Here is a 27,638-nt window from a genome sequence, read left to right on the forward strand (position 1 = left end):
CGCATGATCCATATAAGATACTTAGAGAGGGCAAATACTAAGTGTTAGCTCCTAGCTAGTGGACATCATCTTTTAGTGTTAGAGGGCTGTATCTTGGACCTGAAAGTCATGGGTTCAAACCCCATTGATGAGCAACTCTGGAGACTGATAGTTTAATTAGAAGAATTAATTAATTCATTAAATGTCAAATACTGATTTCATAGGGGTCAATAGGAGTCTTTCCGCTGACTTCAGTGGGAGTAGGAAATTAATTGGGCATGAAATTCATTGCAATTATTCCCATTTTCGGCAAACAGGGAAATATGAGCTTTCTTCATTTTGTCCCTATTGCCTTATTTTTGGAATACATGTACTGCAAAAACCTTAATGATTCAGATTAATGGACTACGTTACAGCTTGGCATTCCTATTTTAATTTTGCTTTCACAGAAATTGAGTTTTGATTACCAAATTGAATGGTAGATTTTTAAGATTACTTTCTTTAAAAATAAGAATATGCTATTGTAAGTCTGTTGGTGATCACCGGAATGATCCCACCCATAATTTGTATATCGAGGAATTGACTGTTTGTTTTTTTAATATACTATGGTGATCAGCACTAATCAAACCCCTCATTTGATAGGTTTAAGAGACTGATCCCTAACTGAATGGACAGAAAGGCTTTCCTGACTTCAATGGATTTTAAACCTGGTCCCAACAGATCATTTTTAAAGCTATACTTTAAAAGAAAAAGTTTTGGAAAGAAATAAAGAGAAAGCAGAGAAGTGAGGTACCTGGTCTGGAGAGTCTTCTGGGAGGCTCGGGAAATGCTTAGGCTGTTTAAACAGGAACAGCCAAGGGGAGAGGCGGGAGGCAGGAGAAGGAGGGGTAATAACAGAAGGCACACCACAAGTTTACATGATATCCCCAACACTGGTCAGCCCAGAGCACAAGGAAAGGCTGGACAGCAGGCCCGAGGGAATGATCTCCTCTTCATAAATCAAAGTGACCTTTAAAGCTATGTCTTAAGGTTATCCACCCGATCTGGAGGGTGGTTCTTGGAATAATTATCTGGGATCCTTACTCTCCTCTTCAGCTGCCTTGCGAGACCTCATTAAGAATTAGTCACAGGTAATGGATCGTGACTTAGCCTCCTCTCATCTGATTAGCAGTCGAGCATGAACTGCTGATAGAAATCCATGTTCCTGCCTTCATGTCACTCTGGTTGGGAGGCCAGTTCAATAAAAGAGCAGCATCTTCATGGCAGGAAGGATTTCTGATTCCAAACCTACCTGCCACAGCCAGATCTTAGGGACAACTTGAAAAGCGAGGGCACCTTATTTGCAAGCAAGTGCCTGAGCCAAAGTGCAGAGAGGCCCAGACCCAAAGTCCGTATCCAGAATTTGAGTGGGCCCATTCTAGGAGATAAGGGTCAGCAGGCAGATGTAATGCCAGGCCTGAGACTGTCTGCAACTCCAGTAGATAGAAACATTCAGTAGCGAAGGAGTGCACAAGGGGACCTGTATGTGTGACTATATGTATGCATGCTGATATGTCTATGCTGGGTTTTTCATGTGTGCACTCATTTGCCTTCCATGGCTTCTCATATCTGTCGTCTTCTCTTGACGTTCTAGTTCACTTCCTCAGCAGCTGTCTACTGACTGAATATCCTGCCTCTCAGAAATGAATTGTTGCTGGGATTGGGTTGCCATGTTTGTAAAGCTGGAAGTTGTAGGTAAAGCTTCCTGGCAACTGAAATTTCTGTTTCAAGGGAAATTCTGACACTGAAGTTTGTTTTCGCTTCAAACCAGAAAAAAAAGCTGAAATGTTGGAATGTTTTGTTTAAATTAAAATACTGGGTTGGGGAGTGGTGGGGGGGGGGCACAAAAAAACTTAGATATATTGAAATCTTCCTTTTGGATAATGTCAATCTGGTTTTGTTTTCATAAGGAGAAAGCTTTCTGTTGAAACTTTACAGTAGAAAACATTAAGTACTACAAACACAAAATGTACAAATTAAATATAAGGGACGTGAACATATTGACGCCGATGTCTTAACATAATGTAACATTCTCATCAAAATCAAGTGAAACAATAAAAGCAAGACTAAATACTTTAATGTTAATGGAAAAATAAAAGAGAGTGTCTACCATCAAGAACCCCATTGAAGTCAACCTGTTCCTGCAAAATTTTTAATTTAACTGAAACCGAAGGGCAATTTAAAGGTGCTTCTAATAATACAGTAGGTTTTCAAGCACCTCTCCATCAATAGCTGTCTTTCCAGATCAACTTGGAACGTAAACCCTTGCCGGCTGCCATATATCCTGCCTGCCCCTACCTCAGCTTCATCACTAGGTACCCCTAACTGCAGTGTATCAGATGCTCATAATGGACTGGATGCTGACCAATGAATTAGAGTACTCAGGAATGTCTGGTGTCTCCAAGAAGCACGTTGGGTGTAAGAGCACAGGTGTGGTATTGCTAACTGTGTGTGTTTTGTGTGATGGTATGCGCTGAAATGTAAATATGAATATAAGCCTAGGCAAGGTGGTTATAGTTGAACAACATTAGTATTTGGCCTGAAAGGGAATCCCTAGCCTGGAGGGTGAGCTCTTTACATACCATGGAGTTCCTGGAGGAAAAAAACAAATAAAAACCAGGACATTCCCCTTTTTCAGTGTATGTGGGATTTTCAAGGTGTAGGGCTGCATTTATTGGCTATACCTCCGTGTTCGTATGAGCATGCGAGTGTCTGGGCACGTGTAAAGCTGAGTGCTATATTTCTGATACAGCAAAGCAGTCAAACCCATGCTTATTTAAGCACAACAATATATAGGCGGAAGTCAATGGGGCTGCTTGTGTAGCTGAAGTTAAATATATGAATAAATACTTTGCTGGATTGGAGCTTTGTAAATAAATACTTCAATGTTAATGGAAAAATAAAAGAGAGTGTCTACCATCAAGAACCTTGATTATGAAGGCTAGAGGCCTTCTATATTGCACTGCCAATGAGAGGAGGTCTGAAAGTGAGCACAAGGGAGTTACTGTTGAGGGATCCTGGTGCCTGTGAGATTTAGGACCTATATGTGAGCATCTGTCTGGATACACATATTTATATAGATGAGCATGCATGCTTTTGGTTTGGCTGAGGAGGGAGTGTTTGTTTGAAATGTGTTTCTGCAATATGTTGGGCCATGCAGCATATGTTCTTGTTTACATGCATGGGTGTGTGCATGAATGGTCAGGAATCTGTATGTACAAGTGTAAACACACAATCATAAGGCTGTGTGCGAGTGTGAGTGTCTGTGTGTGACAAAAATAGGATGCCAAATCGGAGTGTTTTCCATATGTACAGCTAGGCCTGTCCAAGTAGGTTACCTGTGTTGTTATACATGAAACATAGTCACCATCATGTAGCAACAACTTGGAAGCACATCAACTAAATTACCATCCAGCTGAACGGAAAACTTGGTGAGCTGAAAGGAAGATAAATATTTTTAAATGTTGAAGAGGCTCTCAGGTGTCATGGTTAGCCATTTTCTAAGGCAGTGATTCTCAACCAGGTTGCTGAGGCACCCTGGGATACCTTAAGCATCTTTTAAGGGTGTCACAGGGTGCCGCACATTAAAACTGTTAGTCATGCTAATATAATTCACAAGATAAACCCAGAGGTTTCACATAGGGGTCTAAAACACTCTGACCTGCTGTGTTCTGAGTTCTTTACAACCAAAAATTTGTTCTTATTATTTTTCTGTAGTCAAAAAAAATGAGTGAAACCTAAGAGCTGCCATTTTCCAAGACTGCCTTGCGTCAAGCAAGGGGTGTCTTCAGTCGAGTAAGAGGTGCCTTGAGTCTCAAAAGGTGTAAAAGGGTTCACTGCTCTAGATGAAAGCAAAGGATAAAGTTGACTCTAAGGAACCCGGACCTTAGCGCTGGTCGTTCGGACCAAATTTGTGCAAAGTGCAGAGTCCAGCTCATTGCCTTCTACCGCCTCATAATCTTAGTACGTTTATGAACCTTCAGGGCCCTCGGGCTTATTTTCTAGGTATTTTTTAAGTCTCAAAATCCTCAACAGCTCACTTTCTATTGTCAAGGCAAGTAGCTTAAAGTCTTGGGAACTGGCAGCTGGAGGTCTTCACCTTACCTCCGTATTAAGGTTTGAAAAAGAAATGTCACTCTAAGATAGTCACCTAGGGCAAAAGCCTGCAAGAAGCTCAGTACCTGCAATCCTTGTAGTTGAAAGGAGGCACCTTGAGATTTTTATTGTGACCCATTTTAAGAAGCATCAGCGGGACTCATCTCTTGTATTTATTTAGCCTGCTGTTTTACGGAGCTCTCATCAACACCGACTTGTATTATTGAAGAGAAATGTGCATGAGGAACGCTGAATTTTCTGGGAGTTGTGGGTTCTCCACATCTGAAAATCTGAGAGGGCTAGGCGTGCTCTATGCCGCAGAAAATTTGGCCTGCGATCCATCCTCATGCATGTCACAGATATTCCCGCCAGTGGTAAACGGCACTGTATTCTCTCTGCCTGGCAGCTGCCTCCATTCTGTGCTTGGTGGAGAACTAGGTCAGACAACCGGGCAGCTCACAGCCCGTGGGCCTACTGTTCAGCAGAGACCATGCCTCATGCACAAGGGAGACAGGAGAGGTGGTCCAGCGCACCCCTGCTATACTGGCGATACCCTCATACCTGAGCAACTCCTTTGCGTGCCGCGGAAAGGACAGGCATCCTCTAAAACAAGCAGCCAGGTGGGCCCTTGGAAGCCCCCCACTGCCTTTCTATTGCCTGAAGTGCAAATGACCCATCACAGAGATGGGGGCTGAACTCCTGAATGAGATCGCAGCCCTCCTGCCCTTTCTGCACAGTTTCACCCTGTGAATTATTGTCTTATTTTCATTCCACTCCAATGAGCTGTCAGCGATGGATACTGTAATTCAGAGCAATAGAAACACAAACAGATGGGTAATTGACCCGCATGCCTTCATTACACTGGAGTTCAGCGCCGCTGTTCAAGCCATAAACTCCTTTATCTGCCAGTCTGAAATCCCTGGGCCTTTTATGAGGAAGGCGATCGGGCCAGGCTTCTTGCAAAAGGTTCACTCGTAGTTACTGTTCTCTCTGCCGCGTGCGCTTCAGAAGCTGACGGAGTCTGACAAGCAGAACTTATCAGGTACAAGGAAACAGCTGTGAATCCTAAAGGGCCCTGGGCCGTCTGCGGGGAGCCCACAGACCCGGGCTTCACCGGGAGAGCGCAGGAAAATATGTACAGCGTGTATGGGGGCAACACTTAGCCTGCCGCTCATATCCTCTTCACACACGAGCCCTCATGCCCACACCAGCACTTATGCTTATCTATCAATCAATGTGGGAAGGCTCATTCTGGTGTATATCTTCATATTTCCATTTTAGTCAGTGGAACGAAGCCAGTTTGCACCCTCGTAGGACCTGACACATAAACCATACACTGGGGATTTACAAATGAGCTGAAAGGAATCACATACTCCATTCCTGTTGAAATTCAGTGGGAATTAGGTGCATAACTCTCCTAGGCATCAGTGCAAATCTTTCTCTCCCTCTCTCTCTTTTCCCCTGAATAGTTCCTGTGTTTCTCCAGTATGCGAGCTATTTAATCTTCTATGAAATAAATTAGAATAGCCTAATACATTTCACAGACATTAGGGCTGGAAGGGACCTTGTAAGATCATTGGGTGCAGCCCCCTGCCAAAGGGGCAGGAAGTCAGCTAGGGACAAAGGACCCCAGCTGACAAGCATCCAAATGTTTCTTTAAAATGTCCAGAGTAGATGCTTGCACCACTTCTGAGGGGAGTCTATTCCAGGCCTTGGGGGTTCGGACAGTAAAGAAGTTTTTCCTTATGTCCAGCCTAAAATGGTCTTGGAGGGGTTTGTGACCATTGGATCTTGTCATCCTCTGGGGTGCTCTGGTGAACAGGCGTTCCCCCAGATCCTGATGCACATCCCTTATGTACTTATAGGCTGCCTACCTAACTACTTGCTCACTTGTAATGAAATTACACATACAACAGTATAAGTGATTGGAAACCAATTCAAATCTGTAACACGACAGATGAATGAATATTACATCTGAACAAGTAATGTCACTGAAAAAGCCACCGTATGTGGGAGACACTGGGAATAAGGAGCCCAAAGACTGTCTTCATCCCAGTGCGGGGCAAAACAAGCTGTGGAGGAATATAAAGACAAAGGCCACCTTTTCTAATGTAATGGTTATGGATTCCTAGCACCTGACAGTACAACAATGTACATTTTAAGGGACTCACACCTAATATCTCCATTCATTTTTCATATGCTGATGTATTTTCTAAGTCTCACGGGATGGTGTTTTGTGCCATAACCTCCGGAAGGCTAGCAGATGAGATCCAATCTCAGCTCGTCGGCTGTGCCGCACCTGAGGCATAAAACTCGCACCCCAAATTCCTTGCTCATCACAGTTAAGGAAGAAATCTGATAACAGCACTTAATTCCTTTGTGTCACTTTCCCAAGCTGTTAATGAAACAAGTTTTAAAAAAAGAACAGCAACCCAAACTGCTTATTTTCACGTTCCCTCCTCTTGTCTCCCTGCCAGGTCTCCAGATCATTTTCCCTCAGTATTTACAGGAGAAATTTGTCCAGTCTGCACTGAGTTACATCATGTGCAATGGAGAGGGAGAGTACGTGTGTCGGAACAGCCAGTGTAGCTGCCAGTGTGCTGAAGAATTCCCACAATGCAACTGTCCCATCACCGACATTCAGATCATGGAGTACACACTGGCAAACATGGCCAAGTCCTGGACTGAAGCCTATAAAGATCTGGAGAATTCAGGTAACTAGGCAAAAAGGCTCTGTTCTAGCTATAACTATGGCATATATATATATATATATATATATATATATATATATATGGAAACCTAGTGATAATGGTAAGAACAGCTTGGAAAAAATGGGTTTCTTTTCCGCAGAAATGTTTCTCTTCTCCTCCCCCCCCAGTTTTTTATTTTAGTGAGAGGGGAGGAATTTTTGGCAAACAAATGCTTTTGTTTTTCTGTGCATGTGTGTGTGGACAATGAAAAATGCCCATGGAAAGCAGATATTTTGTACAAAAAAAGGCTGTTTTGTCAAAAAGCCAATGTTCCATCCTCCGAGTACCTGTGTCTGATGGGTTTAAGGATGATTTTTTTAAAAGAAAAATCCTTGCCTGGACAAGGCATTTCTGCAGTAGAAATCATGAATGACAGTACTAGCCAGTCCCCTGCTACATGCACTGTGTAGTGCTTGTGGCTAAATTGTATTTGCCTCTGACATGGGAATATAAGTAGTTAGGAAGGGGCTGTCTTATCAGGTTTGTTTTGGGTTTTTTATTGGAGCTCTGTGGAAATATATGCACCCAAAGGAAAGCTGAGACACGTTTGACATTTTGCCAGTTTTGCTGTGGTTTTAAAATTAATGATTTTTTGCACAATTTTGGTCTTTAAAAGAAAAGTTTTCTGTTCAGGCCTTTGTCCAATGGGGAAACAGTGTGGCCTTAGACACACTTACAGGAAATTCTGCTGGGAGGCCTTTGCAATGTATTTTCAAACTGGTCTTTTATTGCTCATTGGTTCATAGGCCCCTGACTCCTTGTGGGGTAAGTGTAGGTGCTGCAGTGTCCCTGTGGGCTAGGGACAGAAATTACACATACAACAGTATAAGTGATTGGAAACCAATTCAAATCTGTAACACAATACATGCTCACTGCCCCATAAACCACTTTCAAAATGGCTGAAACCAGTTTAAGATAAACCTAGACAGATGTAATATCACACTTAATTGGTTTAGGTTAAATCACTTTATTGAATTTCTGTCCCAGATCCCCTCCAGATTCAAATTAACTCACAGTCCCCCAGCGTCCCAGGATGTTTTGCACCACCCTGCAAACCCCCTGCTCCCCTCACGGGGTGGGTGGGCTAGCCTTGGCCCATGCTGTCTACTCCAGTCAAGCACGGAGGCATGCTGTAGCACCCCTGGCTTCTAGCCTGGGCCACTGCAGGCGTGTGGCTGCATTTCTGGAATCAAAAGTGAATGTCTGTTCACTTGCTTATCGGTTCAATCTACACAGCTTAGACTTACCTGCCAAGACCAAGTCAATTCAGCCTTGGGCTTTTTTGGCTGTCTGTGCTTAGCCCTAGTGATCTACAGAGAATTGCCCTTTATTTCAGTGCATGGAAATGGTATTCAGTGCTGCCATGAGTGTTTCTGCTTTCACACTGGTTTTCAACCTGTGCCACTCCACCGAGCCATATCCTCAGCTGATGCATCTCAATATAGTCAATGGAAATGCGTCCGTTACATTTCCTGAGAACCTACCCATGACCTAGATGGAATAACTCCTACTGGACAGTGGTGCAAAGCAGAGGCATACTCTCATATCCTAACCACTCTTGCTCTTAAAGATCCCATGCAGTATTTCCCAGTATTACCCGGGATATGACGATAGACTAATCCCCCCATTCCCAGGTAATTATAATCTGTCTCCCTAAAACTCCCTTGTAGTTTCTTCAGCATATGCTGTTATGTGGCCGTGAACAGATAAGATGCTGCTACATCCAACGCTAGGGGAGGATGCATCTCCATAGTAGATAAAGTGAGCCCTGTGTGTAAATTGTATTTACATGTCTTACATAATAATCAATTTCTCTCAATAATCAATTTGTCACATAAAGTACCTTTGAAGTGAAAGATGCTATAGCTATCATTCACATTTTACTTCTTTATTTTAATAATAATAATAATAATAATAATAATGCTGTCTCCTGATTATTTCAGTATTCATTCAGTTTTCCTACATGGAAGAGGGCATTATGGGAAATTTCATTGTTACTCTATAGAGTTCTTCTGGGTGAAAAGCAGCTGAGAGAGTGGCCCTGTGTTTAGACTGACTTGAGGCATTTGATCATGACTCAAAAGATTTAAGTTCAGGTCTTGGTCTGCCAGACTTGTGTGTGACCTTCAGAAAATGACATCAGAGCAGATTATGAACTAGTATCATTTGGGGCTACTTCTTTTACAGTCATTGATTCTACAATGATTTGCCCCTGCTCTGGATCTGTACTTTAATCTCTCATGTTTACTTCCCTGTCTGGAAAGCTGGTTTAATAACACTGCCTATTTCTGCCTTGCCCTTTTGTAGGGCTCAGCAAATGTATCGCATCAGAACTGGTTTTGGCTGGAAAATTGAATTTTGAATTAAATGTAAATTTTTTGCATTAGTGTCTGCTTCCTGATGGACATTTTAAACTTTTTTATGGGATATCAAATGCCCCCAAAGAAACAAACAAATAAATAAATATCTGCAAAAATAAAAATGTGTACTTGAAAGCACTCCCAGAATGTCTCACTGAAATGGTCATTGAGGTACCTCGGTACATCAGGCATTGTCTTCCATGGGCTGGACACCCCAACCAGACTACATCTACTATAATGATCCACAATTTTTAGACTCGCATGACATGTTGGATGTCACAGCAAGAAGGCAAACTCTAGTATGTTCGAAGAGATATAGTCAAAGCAATTTCATCATGTTCTATATCACAAAAAAAAAAAAAAAAATCTATCCAGCCTCACTGCTTAGTGTTTAAGCTGTCTAGGATATAAGAGTCTTAGGTTATAATGCCAAAGCACAATGGGACCCTAATTTCAACTGCAGCCTATAAATGCTATTGTCGTATAGATAAACTAAGAAACTGCTTTTCTTGAAGTGCCACCATGGGTTTTGGAACTAACACCATGCAGCTGTTATTTTGCTGGCTGGGTTTATGCCCAAGGTTACACTATTGGTATCCAAATGCATATGTTGCACTGAAATTTCACCCTGTCGTTTCTACGAAATTGTGGCACATTCATCATCAAAGAAAAAAAGCGCTTGTTCTTTTGCACAAACAGGCTTTGGAGGAAATTGATTTATAAGGGGCGGGAAGCAAACACAGGGCTTTTATTGCTAAAAGGTACTAGGAATAATCAGCATGGTCAACAAAAGCAATTATATGCGATGATAGATTCAGAGGGCCAGGGAACAGGAGAGAATCATTTTTGGGGAGGAGGGACGGAGGGCTTTAAGCGACATTATAAATTGAGTTGAAACCTGAGAGATGATTCAAGATGATTAAAAAAAAAAAAAAATCTCCCAGCTGCCTTTGGGAGGACAGAGAAAACCAGATGTCCTGTGGGCCTTTATAGCGTGGTGACGATAATTATGTTTTTATTAGGTGCTCAGATTCCCTAGTTATGAGTGCAGAACGCCTATCTATCCATCCATCTATCTGGATGGCTAATACACAGATTTTCTCTGCTAAGGAGTTAGAAATGAACCAGAGCTAATTGAATGGTAGGCACTATTTTGTGAAACGGTAGGCAATCTTTTGAAACTTTCCATGACAATTTAAAATTTATTAAATGTTTATTTTTAATTATTTTGGTACTTTTCCTGTTTTCCCCTAGTTTTGTTGTTGTTGTTCCTTTTCAACTAAAAAAGAAGAATGAAAAAGGAGAAAGCATTTGTAGGGAAAATAAAACAAGAATGAGGGGAAAGTGACTATCTTTTCATTTTCCAGCCTGGTGATTTTTATGGGGCAAAAATGGAAGATTTCAAATCAGTAACTTTTTTCATGAAAATTTCCAATTTTGAACTTACTGCTGTTTTCAATGGAAACAGCTCCCAGACTTTTCCCTTTTGGGATACCTCTCCTTTGTAACTCAAGTGTAGCCTTTCCTTTTAGCAGGATCATAAGGTTGCAAATAGAACTTGATAGAAACCAAATGCCCTATTTTGGGAAATAACGTGATTTCTGCCCGTTTCCCCTGCAGTCTTAAATAAAAGGAAACAAAACAACAACTGACATTTCTCACGTGCCTTTTTTTGGGTTAGAAAAAAATATTTTCTAAATTATTTTCGAATTTTCTAGATTATTTTGTTTATGTCCTGTGTATAATTAAAGGATAACACCTCAGTCCTCATATGCTTTGGTTTTAATTTCCCCATACAGTAGCATAAACAAGCAAGGGAGGAGGGGGTAATGACAAAACTCAGGATTAACAACCGCCAGCTTCCCTTAGCTGGTCATTAATAACCGACTGCACCACAATCCTTATTGCTTCTCTATCCCACTAGTGTGGCACACTTAAGTTTCAGGACAGTGAGAATCTTTCCATGTGTTGTGCATTTACAGATGAGTTTAAATCCTTCATGAAAAGGCTACCTAACAACCATTTCCTGACCATCGGGAGCATCCACCAGCACTGGGGTAACGACTGGGATCTTCAGAACCGATACAAGCTCCTCCAGAGCTCCTTGGAGGCGCAGCGTCAGAAGATCCAGCGCACTGCCCGCAAACTCTTTGGCCTCAGTGTCCGGTGCCGGCACAACCCTAACCACCAGCTGCCTAGAGAAAGGTACTTGAATCCCCACCTCCTGTGCTCAGAATGGTCCTGTGCCTCTTTGAGAAGCATTATGAGAGATATGTTGTCTCTTTCTTTTACAAAGGTCAGAGAAAAATGGAGAGATACTGTGGGCCTGGAGCAAATAGGACCCTAGTGATACAGCTATAAAGGAGGCAGAGGGAAAGCGGCATTCGCAGAGTTAGTGAATAAGTGGTTTCCCATTACGGCTAAAGCAGCTGTTGACATTATATAGTGACTTCTCGCTGGCTTCTACATGGCAGGATTTAGATCTGCTTCCACCCATTTTTGGAGTTTGGTCTCTGTGGATTTAATGAACAACCTTTTTTTTTTTTTTTTGCCATATCCCAGCACTTGTCTGAGATTGAGGAGTGACTCAGGAACCTTGGAAATAATGAGCCAAGCTCCTCCTCTTCTCAGCCTCGCTGGAAGCAGCAGGGCCAAGTTAGCATTTGTAGAGGAACTGATTTCCTTCGCCAGCTTGATCAGCAGAATGTTCTACTTTGGGAGAGAATTAATTGGCTAACTTAGAGGCTCTCGTTATCTTCTGATCCATAGGGCAATGAGCATTATGAGTTTTCAGTTAGCCATACATGGCTGACGTAATGCTTCCTGCTCCTCAAGGTCTCTTTAATTTAGAGAGCGTTTTTGTGTAGGTAGACAAAATCCCAGTGGGGGTATGAAGGACAAGGGAAATATCCACTTGGTTCAAATTTAATTTGTTGGGTTTTTGTTTGTTTGTTTGTTTTTTTATTCGGGAGAGCATTTAGAAGTTGGCTCACATAGCCACTTGGCTAAGTTGTTCTTAAAAATCCTGACTGATCCCCCAGTGACAAACACATACACATATGATTTCGAAGCACAAAACAACAACAACAACAAAGCAAGCAGCACCTAGCAGATATCCAGCCAAGCATGCCGTTGCAAAGCTTTTAGATAAATATGTCTTTAGCAGTTTGCTTCTGTTTTAAAAAGCCAGCCAGGCAGAAAGGGAGCCTCCAACAAGCACTATAAAATCTGGGTGAAGGAGAATGAAATGGATGCTGGCAGCTGGGTTTTTAACTGACTGATGTGCCTGATTTGTTTAAGTCAACACCACCAGGCATATTATCATTTCCACTCTTATTTGTCATTCTACATTTGTAGCAAGAAGGGGGACTGGCTCAGTAGACAGATACGGAGAGAGAGGTATTTATTTCAACTATCTTTTCACTGGGGCTAGGACATAGTCTAATTTCCTAATTGTATATATTATAGAAAGGCAGATGCTTATCGTGCATGCCACAGGCCTTGAAAGGATGCAGAGGTTATATTGAGAGCAAGTCTCTCTTAGATACAAAAGCGTAGAATAAATAGTACATTCTATATTCAGTAGTAACCTAAAAGAGAGAAACGGGATTGTTATTCATTGCCCTCCAGTTAAAAGGAGAGGTAATGGGTCCGAGAGAAAGGGAGGGTAGAGATTTTTATAATTAGAATGATACTACATCACCTTTAGCAGTAACCAAGAAAGAAGGATTTTTTAAAGATCAGCAGTGAGTTGCTGGTGCTTAAAAATACATTGACATAGTCAAGTTGGTAGATTTAAAAAGAACTGACTCTTTAATTATTGTTGCTGAAATGAACTTAGTTATTTATGGCTTCTAAAATTTTAACCTACGTCTCCAGACCCTCACTTGGTGTTCAAATTTAAATCAATGAATAAACAACACACATAGAAGAACAGCTATTCTAGCCTCATTGGCATCAGTTAAGAATACATTTCACAATTCTTACAAATGAAAATAAAACAGCACATTTGTCACCTCGCGAGACTGAAAAACCTAAGGCTTTGAAACATCATAGCAGTTCGAGCCGTTTGAAAAAAGGAGGGGATGTTTTGCAAAACAAAAAGAAAAAAAAAATGTTAACGTCTTCCCTTTTTAGAGAGATTTGAAAGAAAATTGGTAACCTAATCACTTACTACCCACATCAAAGTGTGGGTCCTTCAATTTTACCTCAACCTGCCTTGCAAAATGATCATGAATTCAGGAGGCTAATACATCTGAATGATTGCAAATCAAGGAGAGAGAAGAATTATTCTCCCGTCAAAGGCCTCTCTCAGTTAATGCACTGCCTCATTCAGAGCCGAGACATGAGCCTGGCTGTTTTGGTGCGCTGATGAGGGCCCTACCCTTCAAGGTACCGGCTGCTCTGAGCTTGTTCTCTTGTTTTCACCACAAATTCCTCCCTGGACCTGAGAAACTTTTTTTTTTTTTAATCAAATCTGATCCATTCTGGACAAAAATCTGCTTTGTTGCACAGTCCCGACCTACTCTGATTTATCCTGTTGCAGAGACTTGTTTTAATCTAACAAGCAGCCACAACAAACCACTGAAATTTAACCCTGCCTTTTAATCACAGCAGGATGTCACCTGCTTTCTTTTTAGCTTGGAATATCAAACCGAAATGGTAGAGAATAAAATTGCTTGGCAGTGACCTTTGAAGACATAGGCTCCTTTTCTTTTATAGTTCCCTTTCAACTACTTTTGAGTTTTGACTGGCAGGGGCACCAGGCACAATGGAACGTAACTTTTGCAATGATGTACATCCTTCAAAAGCCACAATGAAGTTTTGGGGTGGGGGTGATTTTTGTAGCTGGGAAACACTCCTCCAAGAACTATACATTAACTCTGCTACTTGCTTTGAAATGTTATGTTGTCTTTCTCTGTTCCTTCTGCTTTTACATCTTTTTCCCTCCCTCCCTCCATCATCTCCCACTTTGCTTTCTGTCAAATCTGTCGCTTGGTCCTAGCTCTGCCCTGGGCTTCGCTTCTTATTTTTCTGATTTAATGTATTGCCACCATGAGCAGATGGCAGGTGTTGTTTTTTTTCTGTCCTGGTTGCATCTCTGGAGAGTGCTGAGGCATGGAATACAGTGTACCATCCTCTTCTCTCTGCCCATTTTCACTTGAAAATGCTGATTTGGGGAGCAGGAAAATTACTGGTTTCCAGATCTCAGCTGAGATGCCTTTCCTTTTCTTCACTGCCTCCTGGGTGTTGAGATATCCAAGGAAAGAGTAGGGGGGGAAAAGAGCAGTTCTGCATCTCTAGGATCCAACAAGCATCTGGCCTAGACTAAGACATGGCATAATTTCCATTTTGTTAAATTGCTGTATATTTTAGCATGTCAGCCCTTGCTAAACTGGCTTATTTCTGTTTACCTTCTGTGTATGGCAGCTATAAATGTTTCCCCCCCTCCCCCCAGAATGAGATATTGGCAGCCTACACAAATGCCCATGTAGATTTGCTTTTGTAATGTGCACGGTCACATGTAACAAACATCCACCCCCTGCCATTTCACACACCCACATAGGGTGTGTAAAAGTAGCCTAACTCCACTGACTTCAGTGTAGTTATTCCTCATTTATACTGGTTGAAGCAAGCTTGAAACTAGACATAGAGGGCCCAATTCTGCACTCAGCTCCACCAGCTCTCTACTGCTCTAAATCTCCTGAAATCAATGGCATGCTCTCAGTATCAACTCAGTCTAAAGGAGCAGAGAATCAGGACAATAGCATGCAAATATATTTGCATACACAGGAAATCATTTTATGCATGAATGCGCATCAGAAGCTAAATTCAGCCCTGATGTAAAAAAATGAGTAGAGTTCTAGCTGCTTATGCCAGGCTGAAACTCCTCCCTGATATTCAGGACTATGCAGATGATAGTTGTTAAGGCGTCTTTGCATCTAGGTACCCACGATTTACATCAGAGATTGTGCATGGCTATTTACATCTATGTGCAGTTTGCATGCATGTGTGTGTGCATGTTGCATGTAATCTACTCATACTAGTATGCGTGTATATGAGCTCATATTGCACCCAGGTGTACCCGCATCTGCACTCTTAGCTACCCAGTCAAATTTGCAGCACACCTCACCTGTATGAGCCTATGCCTGCTGCATAAACAGCATTCACTTGCAGAGGATGGTTCGTGGGCTGACATATATACTTTCACCCTCTCAATTCCTCTTGGATGTTCATGTATTAGCAGCCCAAGCGGCACTTTTGTAGTCTGTTGGTGGCAAAGGCTAGAGCTGGGGAGTCACCAGAACTCAGCCTTAGCCTCTTATTCCTCTCCCCATGTTAACATTCTCCTTTTAATGCTCAGATCAAATTCATTCAGCTACTTGCACTTTTATGACTTTGTAAGAGACTGCTTTTAGCTTCTTCTCCCAATGGGCACATTTCTGCCTACTCTGTAGGGCTGAGGGGGCTGTCACAGCAAGGGTCATTCCACTGCCCTCCCTTAGAGCAGATCAGAAGAGAACATAATAATAGTAATAGGTCTCAGGTGGATCAAGAGTGAACCACATGGTCCTTAGCGGTTCCCTGTGGATAGCTTCAGTCACCTCTAGTGGGAATGAGGGCCCCAAACAAATAGCATTTAAAGAAGGCTGCTTCTTCTCCCAAGGTGGGGTCGAAGCAAAGGAAAAATGGTTTTATTTGTTTTTCTAGAGCATGAAGCATGCAAAGGTTATTCTTTCAGCGACACATACATGCTAGAATCATTCCACCCTCTTATTATTATTAGTGCTATTAATGTTGCTAACAACTGCATAGCAACATTAAGGAGGACCCAGCAAGATCAAAGGAGTAAAGACAGGAGGCAATAACAGTTGCGAAGGACGTGGAGGGTGTTGTGCGTATGGTTCCTGCAACCAAAGCACAAAGGTCTCCAGAAATGAGTGCGACCCTTAAATCGTGACAGGTCAGATTTTTCCCTCCTTGCATGCGAGACTCGTGTAGCATCAGAAGGGAGTCACCTGGCACCATCACAAGGGTACAGAATCACTAGGTATGAGATCACTCCAGCTACAGCCTGGTCCTGTCCTGCTTTAGGGACTCCTGCAGAAGGGAGTACAGAGCTGCAGAGGCCAGCTGCGTGTCTGACACCGAGTCCCCCCCTTAGAGGTGAGAATTCCCTGGCAATATGTCGATGGCTGCCCTGTGATCCTTTTGTGCCAGCCCAGCTAGCACAAACCTGCTGTCAGACAATTACCAATGAGACTCCATAGCCATGAATCCATAGGGATGCCCGCAACCCTCACTAAGCTCCTGCTGTCCTGTCCCAAGATGTACTGGCCTCAATGTTAAACCTGTGGAGTACCCTCTTTCCTTTGATTGTCCTATCCTTAGGTCTTGCGGAGCTGTAGCACCGCACAGGGACATGACTACTACAGTTCAGTGCTGAGGCCAAAAGCACACCATCTTCTTACTTCGGTACTTAATGGGCACCAATTCCTGTCCCAAAAACATGTAGCCTCAGAGCAAGCTAAGGAAAGAATATCTCTCTGTACACACAGGGAACTGAGACAGATTATATGACAGGGGCAGGAATTGAACCCAAGCCTCTCAACTCCCAACCCTATGCCTCATCCCTACAGCCCACCCTTCCTTCCTGCTATATTTGTCATGGTGAAAATTACAGTGTAGGTGGAAGCTCGGAACATCTCTTTAAGAGACAAACGCTGTTATATTTGCGGCAAGCTGTGACTCCACATTGTTGTCACCGAGTCTCGGCATGGGAAGAAGAAACTTTAGGAAGCCTTGTGCTTCACCAGTGATCCTTTCACCCATGCAGGCAAGAACTGGTTTGACAGATGGGAGTTTCTTTCTCCCCCCTCCCCCATGCACCTGTTCATAATCCTGCAGCTTTATATTTAGATTCCTGTGAACAGCAGGAGCATTGAGTTGTGCTTCCCCGTAGAGGAAGGTGACCCCTCTATGTGATGGTCAGGGAGCATAGTGTTTTCTGCACTTCAGCAAGCTGACTTCTTTCCTACCTCAGTGTCTTGCTTTCTGGGCAGGAGTCACAGGGCTCCAGCTGGAGAGGAAATACCTTCACTGCAGCAGAGCAGAGCTGAGATTCACCCACAAGCAGAAGGCGAATTAGATCTCAGGGGAATCATTCTGAAACTCCTTGTTGCCTTCAGCAACCTGTTTTGCAGTAAAACTGTGCTGCCTCCTCCTCCCTGTCCCTCCCCTGCAGAGCAAAGCTGTCCTATTAACCAGGAGGTGTCCTGTGCACTGTTCCTAGGGCCCAGGCAGAGCTGTCGCTGTCTACGTCTGCAACTGATACTTGTGGAAGTTGGTGCTTGGTTCCCAACCTCCCTGGCCTTTCTGGGCCCTTTCCAGTCGCAGGAGTCCTCCACTTCACTGTGAACGGGGCAGCTCCAGACCCAGTGAGGAATGTGCTAATGATCCCGTCACACTTCCCAGCCCTCCCTGTTTCCCTGTTCATTCAACTTTCTTTTCTCACTCTGTCCTTCTTACTGCATTTCTTTCTGTTTTCTCTCTTCCCTCTGCTCTATGGCTTCTCCTTTCCTCCCCACCAGTTTCCTTTTTCATGCCCCTTTCCCTCTCCCTCTCTCGTTCTTTTGGCTGTTTTATTTTTCTCTCTCTCTCTCTCTCAGGACTTCTTGTTCCCTGCATGTCTTCCTTTCACCTCTCCCTCCTTCCAGCTCTTCATCCTATTTTTCCCTCTTCTTTCCTAGTTTCCTTATTTATTTCTTCTTTTCCATTTCCCTCCCTCCCTTGCTCTGCTCTGCTCTGCTCTGCTCTGCTCTGCTCTGCTCTGCTCTGCTCCCTCCCTCTAGTCATCTTGCTGTTCTTCATTTAATGCCTTCTTTGATACAACTCGCAGCTTAATGATTATTCGGAGGTCAGGCTATGCAGGTGCCATGAATTTCACTAATCCAGCTCTGAGAGCCTCTGTCCATAATCACTCCTCCTGTTCTACAGGGACTGAATCCTAATTTGTCATTAGCCAGCCCTCTCACTGCAGCACTACCAAGAAGTTTTTGCCCAGAGGAAACAATGAAGTATTCATTAGCTGGTGGGGAGAGGAGGCTGTAAAAAGGACTTCTGGGGAGGGCTGGTTAGAAAAGAAATGCTGTACAGAGGTTTGAAGGGGTGGCCAGTAACATTGCCAGGGTGTTGTATTTATGGGCTTATAGTGTTAGCCATTAAGGGGAGTACTAGGGGTAAAATGTATGGAGGGGTGTTGTAGATATCTAACATAGTCAGAAAGAAGGCTGCCTTGTGGGTACTAGTAATTAGTTGCATGGTGAGGGTGTTGTTAGAGGTTTATAGCAGCAGTCACTTAAAAGGAGTACTCCTATAACAAGAAGCAGCAGTTTATTCCAGAAGGATCACATACCCAAGCCTCCATGTTCTTTCAGCCTTGACTGACCCACGTGCTGTCAGCTGATCATGGTTCCTGAGGGTTTCAGTTCATTACATCCTAGGCTAAGTATTTTTAAAGAGAAGCTCTCATGGAGCTGGTGAGGATTCCCAAATTCAGTGCTCGGTCCCAGCCTAGGAGTTGTTATAACCTGCAACAGCTGGTAATGAATATCAAGGGACCACTTGCTAGGTGGGAATGGCCTGTGTAACCTCGCTTTGCAATCCCCTGCTTTGGTTTTGCCAACTCTACTCTCAGTAGAGACTTACCCCTTCGAGCTCATGCCACTCCTAGCCAAAGGGTGTGTAAGCCAGTGTTTCCTTTGCATGATGTGAAGAGTGCAAAGGAGTGAAGTGAGAGACGGTGCATACCCCATGGTTGCTTCCAAGCAGGGCATTTCCTCTGCAGTGAAGGAGGGAGCAGTGACTCTAAAACTCTGGCAGGGGGCTGGAATAGGATGAACCAAATGCTGAGCATAAGAGCAGGCTGGTTCGGCAAACTTCACACACGCCTAAACATATCTGAGCAATAACAAACTGACCTCCAGCTTCCCCTGTAACTAAGAGCCTGTCTCTATGCTTGGTGCTAAAGCCTTTCTTTTCCTCTTTGCAGGACGATACAGGATTGGCTCTCCCGCGTCCAGTCCTTGCTCTATTGCAATGAGAATGGGTTCTGGGGGACCTTCCTGGAGAGCCAACGGAGCTGCGTATGCCATGGGGGCACCAGCCTGTGTCAGCGCCCCATTCCCTGCATCATCGGGGGCAACAACAGCTGCGCCATGTGCAGCCTAGCCAACATCTCCCTCTGTGGTTCATGCAACAAGGGCTATAAGCTTTACAGGGGTCGCTGTGAGCCGCAGAATGTGGACTCGGAGCGCAGCGAGCAGTTCATCAGCTTTGAGACAGACTTGGACTTCCAGGATCTGGAGCTGAAATATCTGCTGCAGAAAATGGATTCCCGGCTGTACGTGCACACCACCTTTATCAGCAACGAGATCCGCCTGGACACCTTCTTCGACCCCAGGTGGCGCAAGCGCATGTCCCTCACCTTGAAGAGCAACAAGAACCGGATGGACTTCATCCACATGGTGATCGGCATCTCCATGCGCATCTGCCAAATGCGCAACAGCAGCCTGGACCCTATGTTCTTTGTCTATGTCAACCCCTTCAGTGGGAGTCACTCAGAGGGCTGGAACATGCCCTTTGGGGAGTATGGCTACCCACGCTGGGAGAAAATCCGCCTCCAGAACAGCCAGTGCTACAACTGGACCTTGCTCCTGGGCAACCGGTGGAAAACCTTTTTCGAGACTGTCCACATCTACCTACGCAGCCGGACTCGGCTGCCCTCCCTGCTGCGCAATGAGACCGGCCAAGGGCCTGTGGACCTCTCGGACCCCACCAAGCGTCAGTTCTACATCAAGATCTCAGATGTGCAGGTGTACGGCTACAGCTTGCGCTTTAACGCTGACTTGCTGCGCAGTGCCGTACAGCAGGTCAACCAGTCGTACACGCAAGGCGGGCAGTTCTATTCCTCCTCCTCCGTCATGCTCTTGCTGCTGGATATTCGGGACCGAATCAATAGACTGGCGCCTCCCGTGGCACCAGGGAAGCCGCAGCTGGATCTGTTCTCCTGTATGCTCAAACACCGCCTGAAACTGACCAACAGCGAGATCATCCGTGTGAACCATGCGCTGGATCTCTACAACACCGAGATCCTCAAACAGTCGGACCAGATGACAGCCAAACTCTGCTAACCCGGACTTTTCAGTGGACACATCAAAGACTGATCCTTTTGCTGTACAAAAAAAAAAATGGAAAAAAAGAAAGGAAGAAAAATTAAAGGAAGGAAAGAAAGAAAAAATGAAAGAAAGGAGAAAAAAAAGAAAAAAGAAAGGGAAAGAAAAACAAAATTTGTAACGTGTAATTAATATACAAAAAAAGAGGAGAAAAAAAAAAAAAAGGAAATTCTTCATTTGTTGGAAACTAAACCCGTTCTAGCAGCTGTATAAAACTGTCAGGCATGTTTGTTATTTCTATAATCCGTCATAAAAGGGTCACACCTAACTCTCTCTTGACCTTAAGGGTGTTGCTTGTTAGGCCTCAGGTGCGGCAAAAAGATATAAAAAGGAGGAGCAGAGGGGGACAAATTTCTGTAATGAACTGTAAAGATTTCTGCTATGCAGGTGCCAAGACAAAGAAAACAAAAAAGAATTATATGTAAATGTAAAAGAACTGCCATTATTCCTAGTGGGAGTAAATGGTCAAAGATAAAAACTATTTCTTCTGTTGAGATTTATGCCAGCTTTATGTTCAATTATTCACCCATCCTGTGATGAGTTTTGTCACTGGTAAGGAGGTGATGGCAGTCCTTTGAGAGTCATATTTTTGCTTTGTCTGTAAGAAGCACAGAGAAGAAGGTGTGAAGGATTACTTTTCCCAAAGAAAGTTCCCATTTGGGATGTTTCAATTTTTAGGTGCCTAATTTAAGAGACTTTTTAGGTAGGTGCTCAGCAATTTCTCAAAGTGAAGTTCCTTGTGTGACCAAAAACTCTATTGGACAGATGCTCAGCTAGTGCAAGCTGGTATGGTTCATTGGCTAAAGTTCCCCCGTTAACTCCAAACTCTACTGTCTGCAATAGAGCTATGACCAGTTAGTTGCTGTAGTTGAGGTTTTGAACCTATGAGTTTTACCTTCTCCAAGGAGACCCAATCAACTGAAGCAACCCAAAATCACTAGTCACTTTGGAAAAATCCAGGTCTTAGACAGGAACAGTACAAAGCTTTTGTCACCTTAAGAAAAGCCAGATACATGGAAGTGTATTCACTTTATTTTTTGAGGGGGGAAAAAGTTGTTTTTGCCATTTTCACCATAAACGAAACCCAGGGTTCTCCTGAAATAAAAGCCTCTTTGCCTCAAAGGAAAAGAAAAAAAAAATCGTTGTTGCAAAATGTCATCAAAATGGCCACAAAATTAACAACACTGAAAACAATTGGCCAACTTTCCCCAAATTTGTAACCACAGAACAAGAAGAAATTTGGTCCAATGGTCAAAAATGTAATTAACCTGCAAAAGATTTTATGCTATGGATACATTTTTTGTTGGATTTTTTAAATTATCACAGAGTGTATCATTACCTGCTCAGCCCAGCTTTAGGGTAACCCCCTCAAAGACAATATGTGGGCTGTGTTTCTCTTTATTTCAGTTTGTTTGGGACTTAGTAAAGAGCTGCTAAGGACAAAGTGTAGAGCCTAACAAGAAATACAATTCTTTAGCCTGCCTGCTTTCAGAGAAGAAGCATTACCCTGGCCACAAGCTGTGACTAGTCACCAGAGAGAAACCTGAACCAAACCACTAAATTCAGATCTGATTTGATCAAGCTTGGATCTGATTGTTGAATTCTTAAGCTGTTTGGATCCAAGTTTTTGGTTTGGCCATTGTAGAGACCTAGGCTATTGTAGAGCCTGGGGTTTAAATGCTGAGACTTAGGCACCTAAATTCCTTAGATTTATTTTTTTTTGAAACTATGCCTATGGAGCCAAAAGTATTGTGCTGTTCTTTTTTTGACAGTAGTCAACTGGGGCAATTAAATCTGGATTTAGACTCAGATTTCAGTGGAAGACTGATTCAGGCCCACCTCTACTGTGTATCAACAGTGAGAGGAAAGAATTAGATACCTTTAAAGGCATACGCTTACTAAGAGAAATCCATGAATAAATTAGTTAGGGAGGGTATAGCCAGGCTATACTGAACTGATTTCAGGAGAGAGCAAAGCGCCTTCCACATTCAGAAGTGTATGCATCAGATCTACCATGAAAGTCACAAATATCAGTCAAAGTGAAGGGAAGTGCTCGTGTCATTGGTGGAGATGGGTGAATATTGCAATTCTTTTTTTCCTTGGCCATCTGTCCATTCCAATGTTTAAGCAAATCCATTTTGTATTTGTGTAACTGACTTTGAGGTCTTTTTGTCCACCTCTTGTGGCTGGCCCACATAAGAGGTTTCTGGGTCTGTTACTGTTTAATGGGTGTATCCTTTTTAAGTTCAAGTGCTAGAGGCTCTTGGTTGTAAAGCTGACAGTTCAAGTTCAAACCCTGCTGTTGGCCCTAGGGGGCTATTTGCATTTGTGACCCTTCTGTGTTGGCTTTCTGTAAACATTCCAGCAAGCAAATTCCCTGGCAGGAATATGCATGGAAACAGTTAGTTTTAAGCTAAAACTGGAGAATATTCATGGGAAGTAAATTTCAAATTTGTAGCTATGAGTATTCATAGGGGAAACCATTTTTCTAAGAGTTAAATCCATCCATTCAGGGACCAGACTTATGCCATGTAAAATACCCAACTGACCAAAAGAGCTGACATTTAAACTTGCTACTATTGCTACTGACAATATTAATATTTTTTAAAATATCAGACTTTATTCTTGAACAAATAGACAGAAATGCATTATGCATTCACTGAAATTATTTGGTGAATAATCTGAAACAGTGAATTTGCTAATGCAAAAAAAAGGAATGGAATTCATCAGATGAATAATTTCTTACGAATTATTTGTCCAGTTCTAGTCACCAGCAGCAAAAGGAATTGCCATCCAACCATAAATCCTATGGGTCATCAGCAGATGCATTTTCTAAGTTCTGCCCTGTGTTTGCAGGACAGGACCCATTTATCTAACTAACTACGTTCATGTGTCTCCCTTTGACTTAATGGGATAGTTAAACTCAATGGCTTTAGTTACATTAGACTTCAGCTGGTGACAGTAACAGGGGGACTTTTAGCTTAGACAAGGCACAAATAACCACCAGAATTTTAACCAACTGTCGCCAAGAAATGACCCAAGTTGCTTTCGACAGCAGATGGGTTAAAATGCCAGTGGCTGAAGTTCACTCCCATTCCAGCAGTCACTATCACTGGAGAAGATTTTCTTTCCCACATAGAAAGCAAAAGTGGGAAATCTGAGGGTTAAAGGTTTAGTATAGACACCCTCCTTGTGTCTGAAATTTATTTCAGGAGTTCATGATATTGTGACGTAGCATCAATATGCAATGTCACATCAACACGGTGATGTGGAGTCTTCATGTAGTGTCAATGTGTGATGATGTTGCAACACAACAGGATATCATTGCATCATGATATGAAGACAAAATGTTGTGGATCAATTATTTTGTCCTTCAGGGGGAAAAAAGAATGCAACTATCTGGCGTCTAGCTGAGATGCTGGGCTCAAACTGAATGTCAGACTCCCCAAAAGAAAAGACAAATAAACATGGCCTGTACCATGTTCTGTTCTCCAAGTGCAACTGGGAAAGAAACCAGCAGATGCATTTTATGCAGCAAAGATGTCATGCTGTGAATGGGATATGTGCACATACTGTGTGCAGCAGTTTGCATTCTGCTTTCACAGTTCAATTTCATCGCCTCCATTAAGGACCTGTAGCAGCCTGGTTCTGAATATGAGGGGTGGAAAATTGTATTCACCCAGACTGCGGGTCTTTGTTTTGCAGGCTGGGAAAGTTATAGAGGCTTCCATCTCCTCTGGGATCCCTCTCTAGAGGGATGTGAATCTTTATTCATGGCAATATTGATAGGCTTTAGTGATATTTATGTTCAGCACCCACTCTTTGGCCAAAGAAGGGTCATTATGTTACAAAGCTGAAGGTGACTAATGGAGAAGAATTAGAGAAAGTTCACATGGTTCCCAAAACTTAAAGCACCTAACATCAGAGTTTTATAAAGTTTAAGACCAGAAAGGACTATAGTTTTCCTTCTTTGACGTACTTAAAGCACTAGTTGACCAAATGACTGAGACACTGATATTAGCCCAAACCCAACTACCTGTCCATTTACAGCAGGGAATCATGGAATAAGCTTTCAGGCCATACCTAGTCCCTTGCCTTCAGCTAATGCAGTGATGTGTGTCAGTGTCCATCAAAAGACAGACCCTCTGGCTTTGTCTTTCCTTGGTTTAAATTAGGAATTAGAATAATGATATAACTGGAAAATAGCACATAAAAACACAAGAAAAAGTATCTCTTCCAAATGGCAAAGCATTGTTGGGAATAAGCTTGATGGGCCTTTGTTACGGACACCCCTTGCCTCTAATAATGGAAGATGGGGGTGACAAGAGCTCTCTGGGGTCCACTGCGCCCATACCAGGGGAGGGGAGCCCTGAACTTACTCTGCAATTTCCTTCCCCCCCGCAATGCAATTACAATGTTACCAGCTCAGTGTGGCAGCAAGTAAATAATGCCAGCACGTCCAATTAATATGCTGATGCTAAGAAAGTGGAAGTGTACAGAATGCCCATTTGGATCAAGGCTAAGCACAAAGCATGGGGTTGCCATGGAAACAAGGGGAGGGCATTAATTAGCTATCAAATGAAATCATCAAACAGAATCTGGACCCTGGCATCTCTGCACTCGTGAGACTTGAGAGGCACAGCCTAGGCAACCCTGCTAACCAGCCTCCTTTCAGTGACTCCAAGGTCAATCAAAGCAAGAGGCATGTCCTGGCACAAAACAGTGTCTTGAAGAAGTAGGGCCAGGGTAAACATGGATGGCTCAGGAGGAGGAATGAAGGGAGGGCAATAGAGGACGCAAGCAATATCCCCAGGGAACAATTTGTTGCAAAATGTGAATGTGGAGCCTGCTGCTGCTGAGCAAATCAATGGAAGATTTGCCAGTGACTTCAGTGGGGTAAGGAGGAGGCACTGGATCCCTAGTAACAAATTAAGGATCTTGCTGCTTGTGCCTGAGATGAACCCAATGTCTGCTGTTGCTGTAGCTTCCAGATTTCCTGGCTACTATTTCACACCTCTGAGCCACAGAAAGACTTCCTTTTCTCCGGAGGGTTTAGGAAATATGGCAGAAGGATAACTGGTGGCTGTATTTTTGGCACCTTTCATTCTGACCTCCTGAGCAGTTATCTACCTCCAGCCCAGGCTGTTTTTACATGTCTTTGAGTTAGCTGCACTGGTCTTAAGTCCCACATTTCTCTACTGTCTTGGACAAGAGCATTTCTCTGGTGTTGAACACCACTTACACAAGCACCTGGTGTACCACAGTCCATCAGGAACGCCTAACTCCCACTCTCAACTCCCACTACTAGCAAGGAAATGCTGCAGCATTGATTCAAGCTGTTTACTCCTGTCTCAGACTAATGCATTTTCCTTGATGAATCCGCCCCTTGGCGCTTGGTAAAAAGGAAAAATGGCACAGGCATTAGGCACTGCACATTGTTGTCTGAAAGAGGAGAAACATGAGGGCTGATCTCCCCTGGAATCTGCCCCGGTTGAAGTGGGGAGCTTGGGGGTGGGGAGTGGGATAGATGGAAATATATGAAGAAACAATTCCAGGAAATGCCAATGATGTTTCTATTTTACATGGTTGGAAACGGAACCATTTCCTCCTTTCCCTGACACTTCCTGCACCATCCTTTGGCACTAGTATTTTTCAGTTTTCCTTTTTTTTCCTGATCTCGAATTGTATTATCTTAATTAATACCATTTTTTTCAGTAAATTATATATAGATGAAAAGTTTGATGAAAGAAATATCAGAGAAAATCCCGACACCCCCCAAAAGAAAACTCATCATAACCAGAACATTTGTAATTCACATGTATGGGTGTGTATATATATAACCACACAGAAACAGACACACGTGTTTGTGTGTGTGTTTGCAAAGGCTTGGCAAAAATATTTGAAAACTCATGGCGCTCAGGTGAAGTACCTGAAGACTGGAAGAAAGCCAATGTGGTACCCATCTTCAAGAAAGGGCAGAAAGTAGATCCCAGGAATTACAGGCCAACCAGCTGACCTCAATCCCTGGTAAGATTCTGGAGGAAATTATCAAAGAGACCCTTCTGGATAAGCTGACTGAGGGCAACAACCTGAGGGACACCCAGCACGGGTTTGTCACAGGTAGGTCTTGCCTGAACAATCTCATATCCTTCTATGACCAGGTGACATACCACTTGGACAAGTGAGAAGAGATTGATGTCATATATCTGCACTTTAAAAAAGCCTTTGATCTGGTGTCCCATGACTTTGTCATGACCTTCTCATGGAAAAATTGGCCAAGTGTGGCCTCAGCTGCTCCACAGTCCGATGGCTGGGAAATTGACTCCGAGGTCGGACCCAAAGAGTAGTGGTCTGTGGTAGTGAATCATTATGGTGATCTGTGACCAGTGGCATCCCTCAAGGCTCTGTCTTTGAATTGGTTTTCTTTAACATCTTTATCAATGATTTCATAGACATTAGGGCTGGAAGGGACCTCGGAAAATCATCGAGTCCAGCTCCACGCCGGAAGGGCAGGAAGTCAGCTGGGGTCATAGGATCCTAGCAAGATAAGCATCCAATTTACTCTTGAAGGTGTTCAATGTAGGTGCTTGAACCACCTCCGATGGCAGGCTGTTTCAGACCTTGGGGGCTCGGACAGTAAAGACATTCTTCCTTATGACCAGCCTGAAACGATCTTGCAGGAGTTTATGACCATTCGACCTTGTCATACCTTGGGGTGCTCTGGTGAACAAACGTTCCCCCAGGTACTGGTGGTCACCCCTGATAAACTTATAGGTGGCCATCAGATCACCCCTGAGCTTGCGCTTTTCTAGGCTAAAGAGCCCCATGGCTCTCAGCCTGTCGTCGTAAGATCTGTTTTCCTGACCTCTGATCATGCACGTGGCTCTTCTCTGGACTCTCTCAAGCTTCTCCACATCCTTTTTGAATTGTGGAGCCCAAAACTGGACACAGTACTCCAGCTGCAGCCTCACCAAGGCCAAGTACAAGAGGAGAATGATGTCCTGGGATTTGCTTGAGAGGCATCTAAGGATGCAAGCCAGCATTTTGGGTTGCTTTACTAGTCTCAGCATCACACTGCAGGCTCATGTTCATCTTGTGGTCAGTGATGACCTCCAAGTCTCTTTCTTTCATAGTGCTACCCAGTGTAGCACTGCCAAGCCTATAAGGATGCTGCAGGTTTT

At 43.3% G+C, this 27,638-nt stretch overlaps 1 protein-coding gene across 1 annotated transcript in view; it reads left to right on the forward strand.

Annotated features, from left to right (window-relative positions):
* The window catches only part of BRINP1 (BMP/retinoic acid inducible neural specific 1), a 94,543-nt gene extending 73,813 nt beyond the window's left edge, over positions 1–20,730 (forward strand). Inside the window, exons 6-8 of the mRNA XM_090021961.1 lie at positions 6,591–6,827; positions 11,206–11,428; positions 19,275–20,730. Of these exons, the coding sequence (XP_089878087.1) occupies positions 6,591–6,827; positions 11,206–11,428; positions 19,275–20,415 (1,601 nt within the window). The 3' untranslated portion in view covers positions 20,416–20,730. The remainder of the gene's footprint in view (positions 1–6,590; positions 6,828–11,205; positions 11,429–19,274) is intronic.
* Positions 20,731–27,638: the final 6,908 nt, after the last annotated feature.

This window comes from Crocodylus siamensis, chromosome 11 (genome assembly GCF_052110815.1).
Source record: "Crocodylus siamensis isolate JL-2025a chromosome 11, ASM5211081v1, whole genome shotgun sequence".
NCBI classification, from domain to species: Eukaryota; Metazoa; Chordata; order Crocodylia; family Crocodylidae; genus Crocodylus; species Crocodylus siamensis.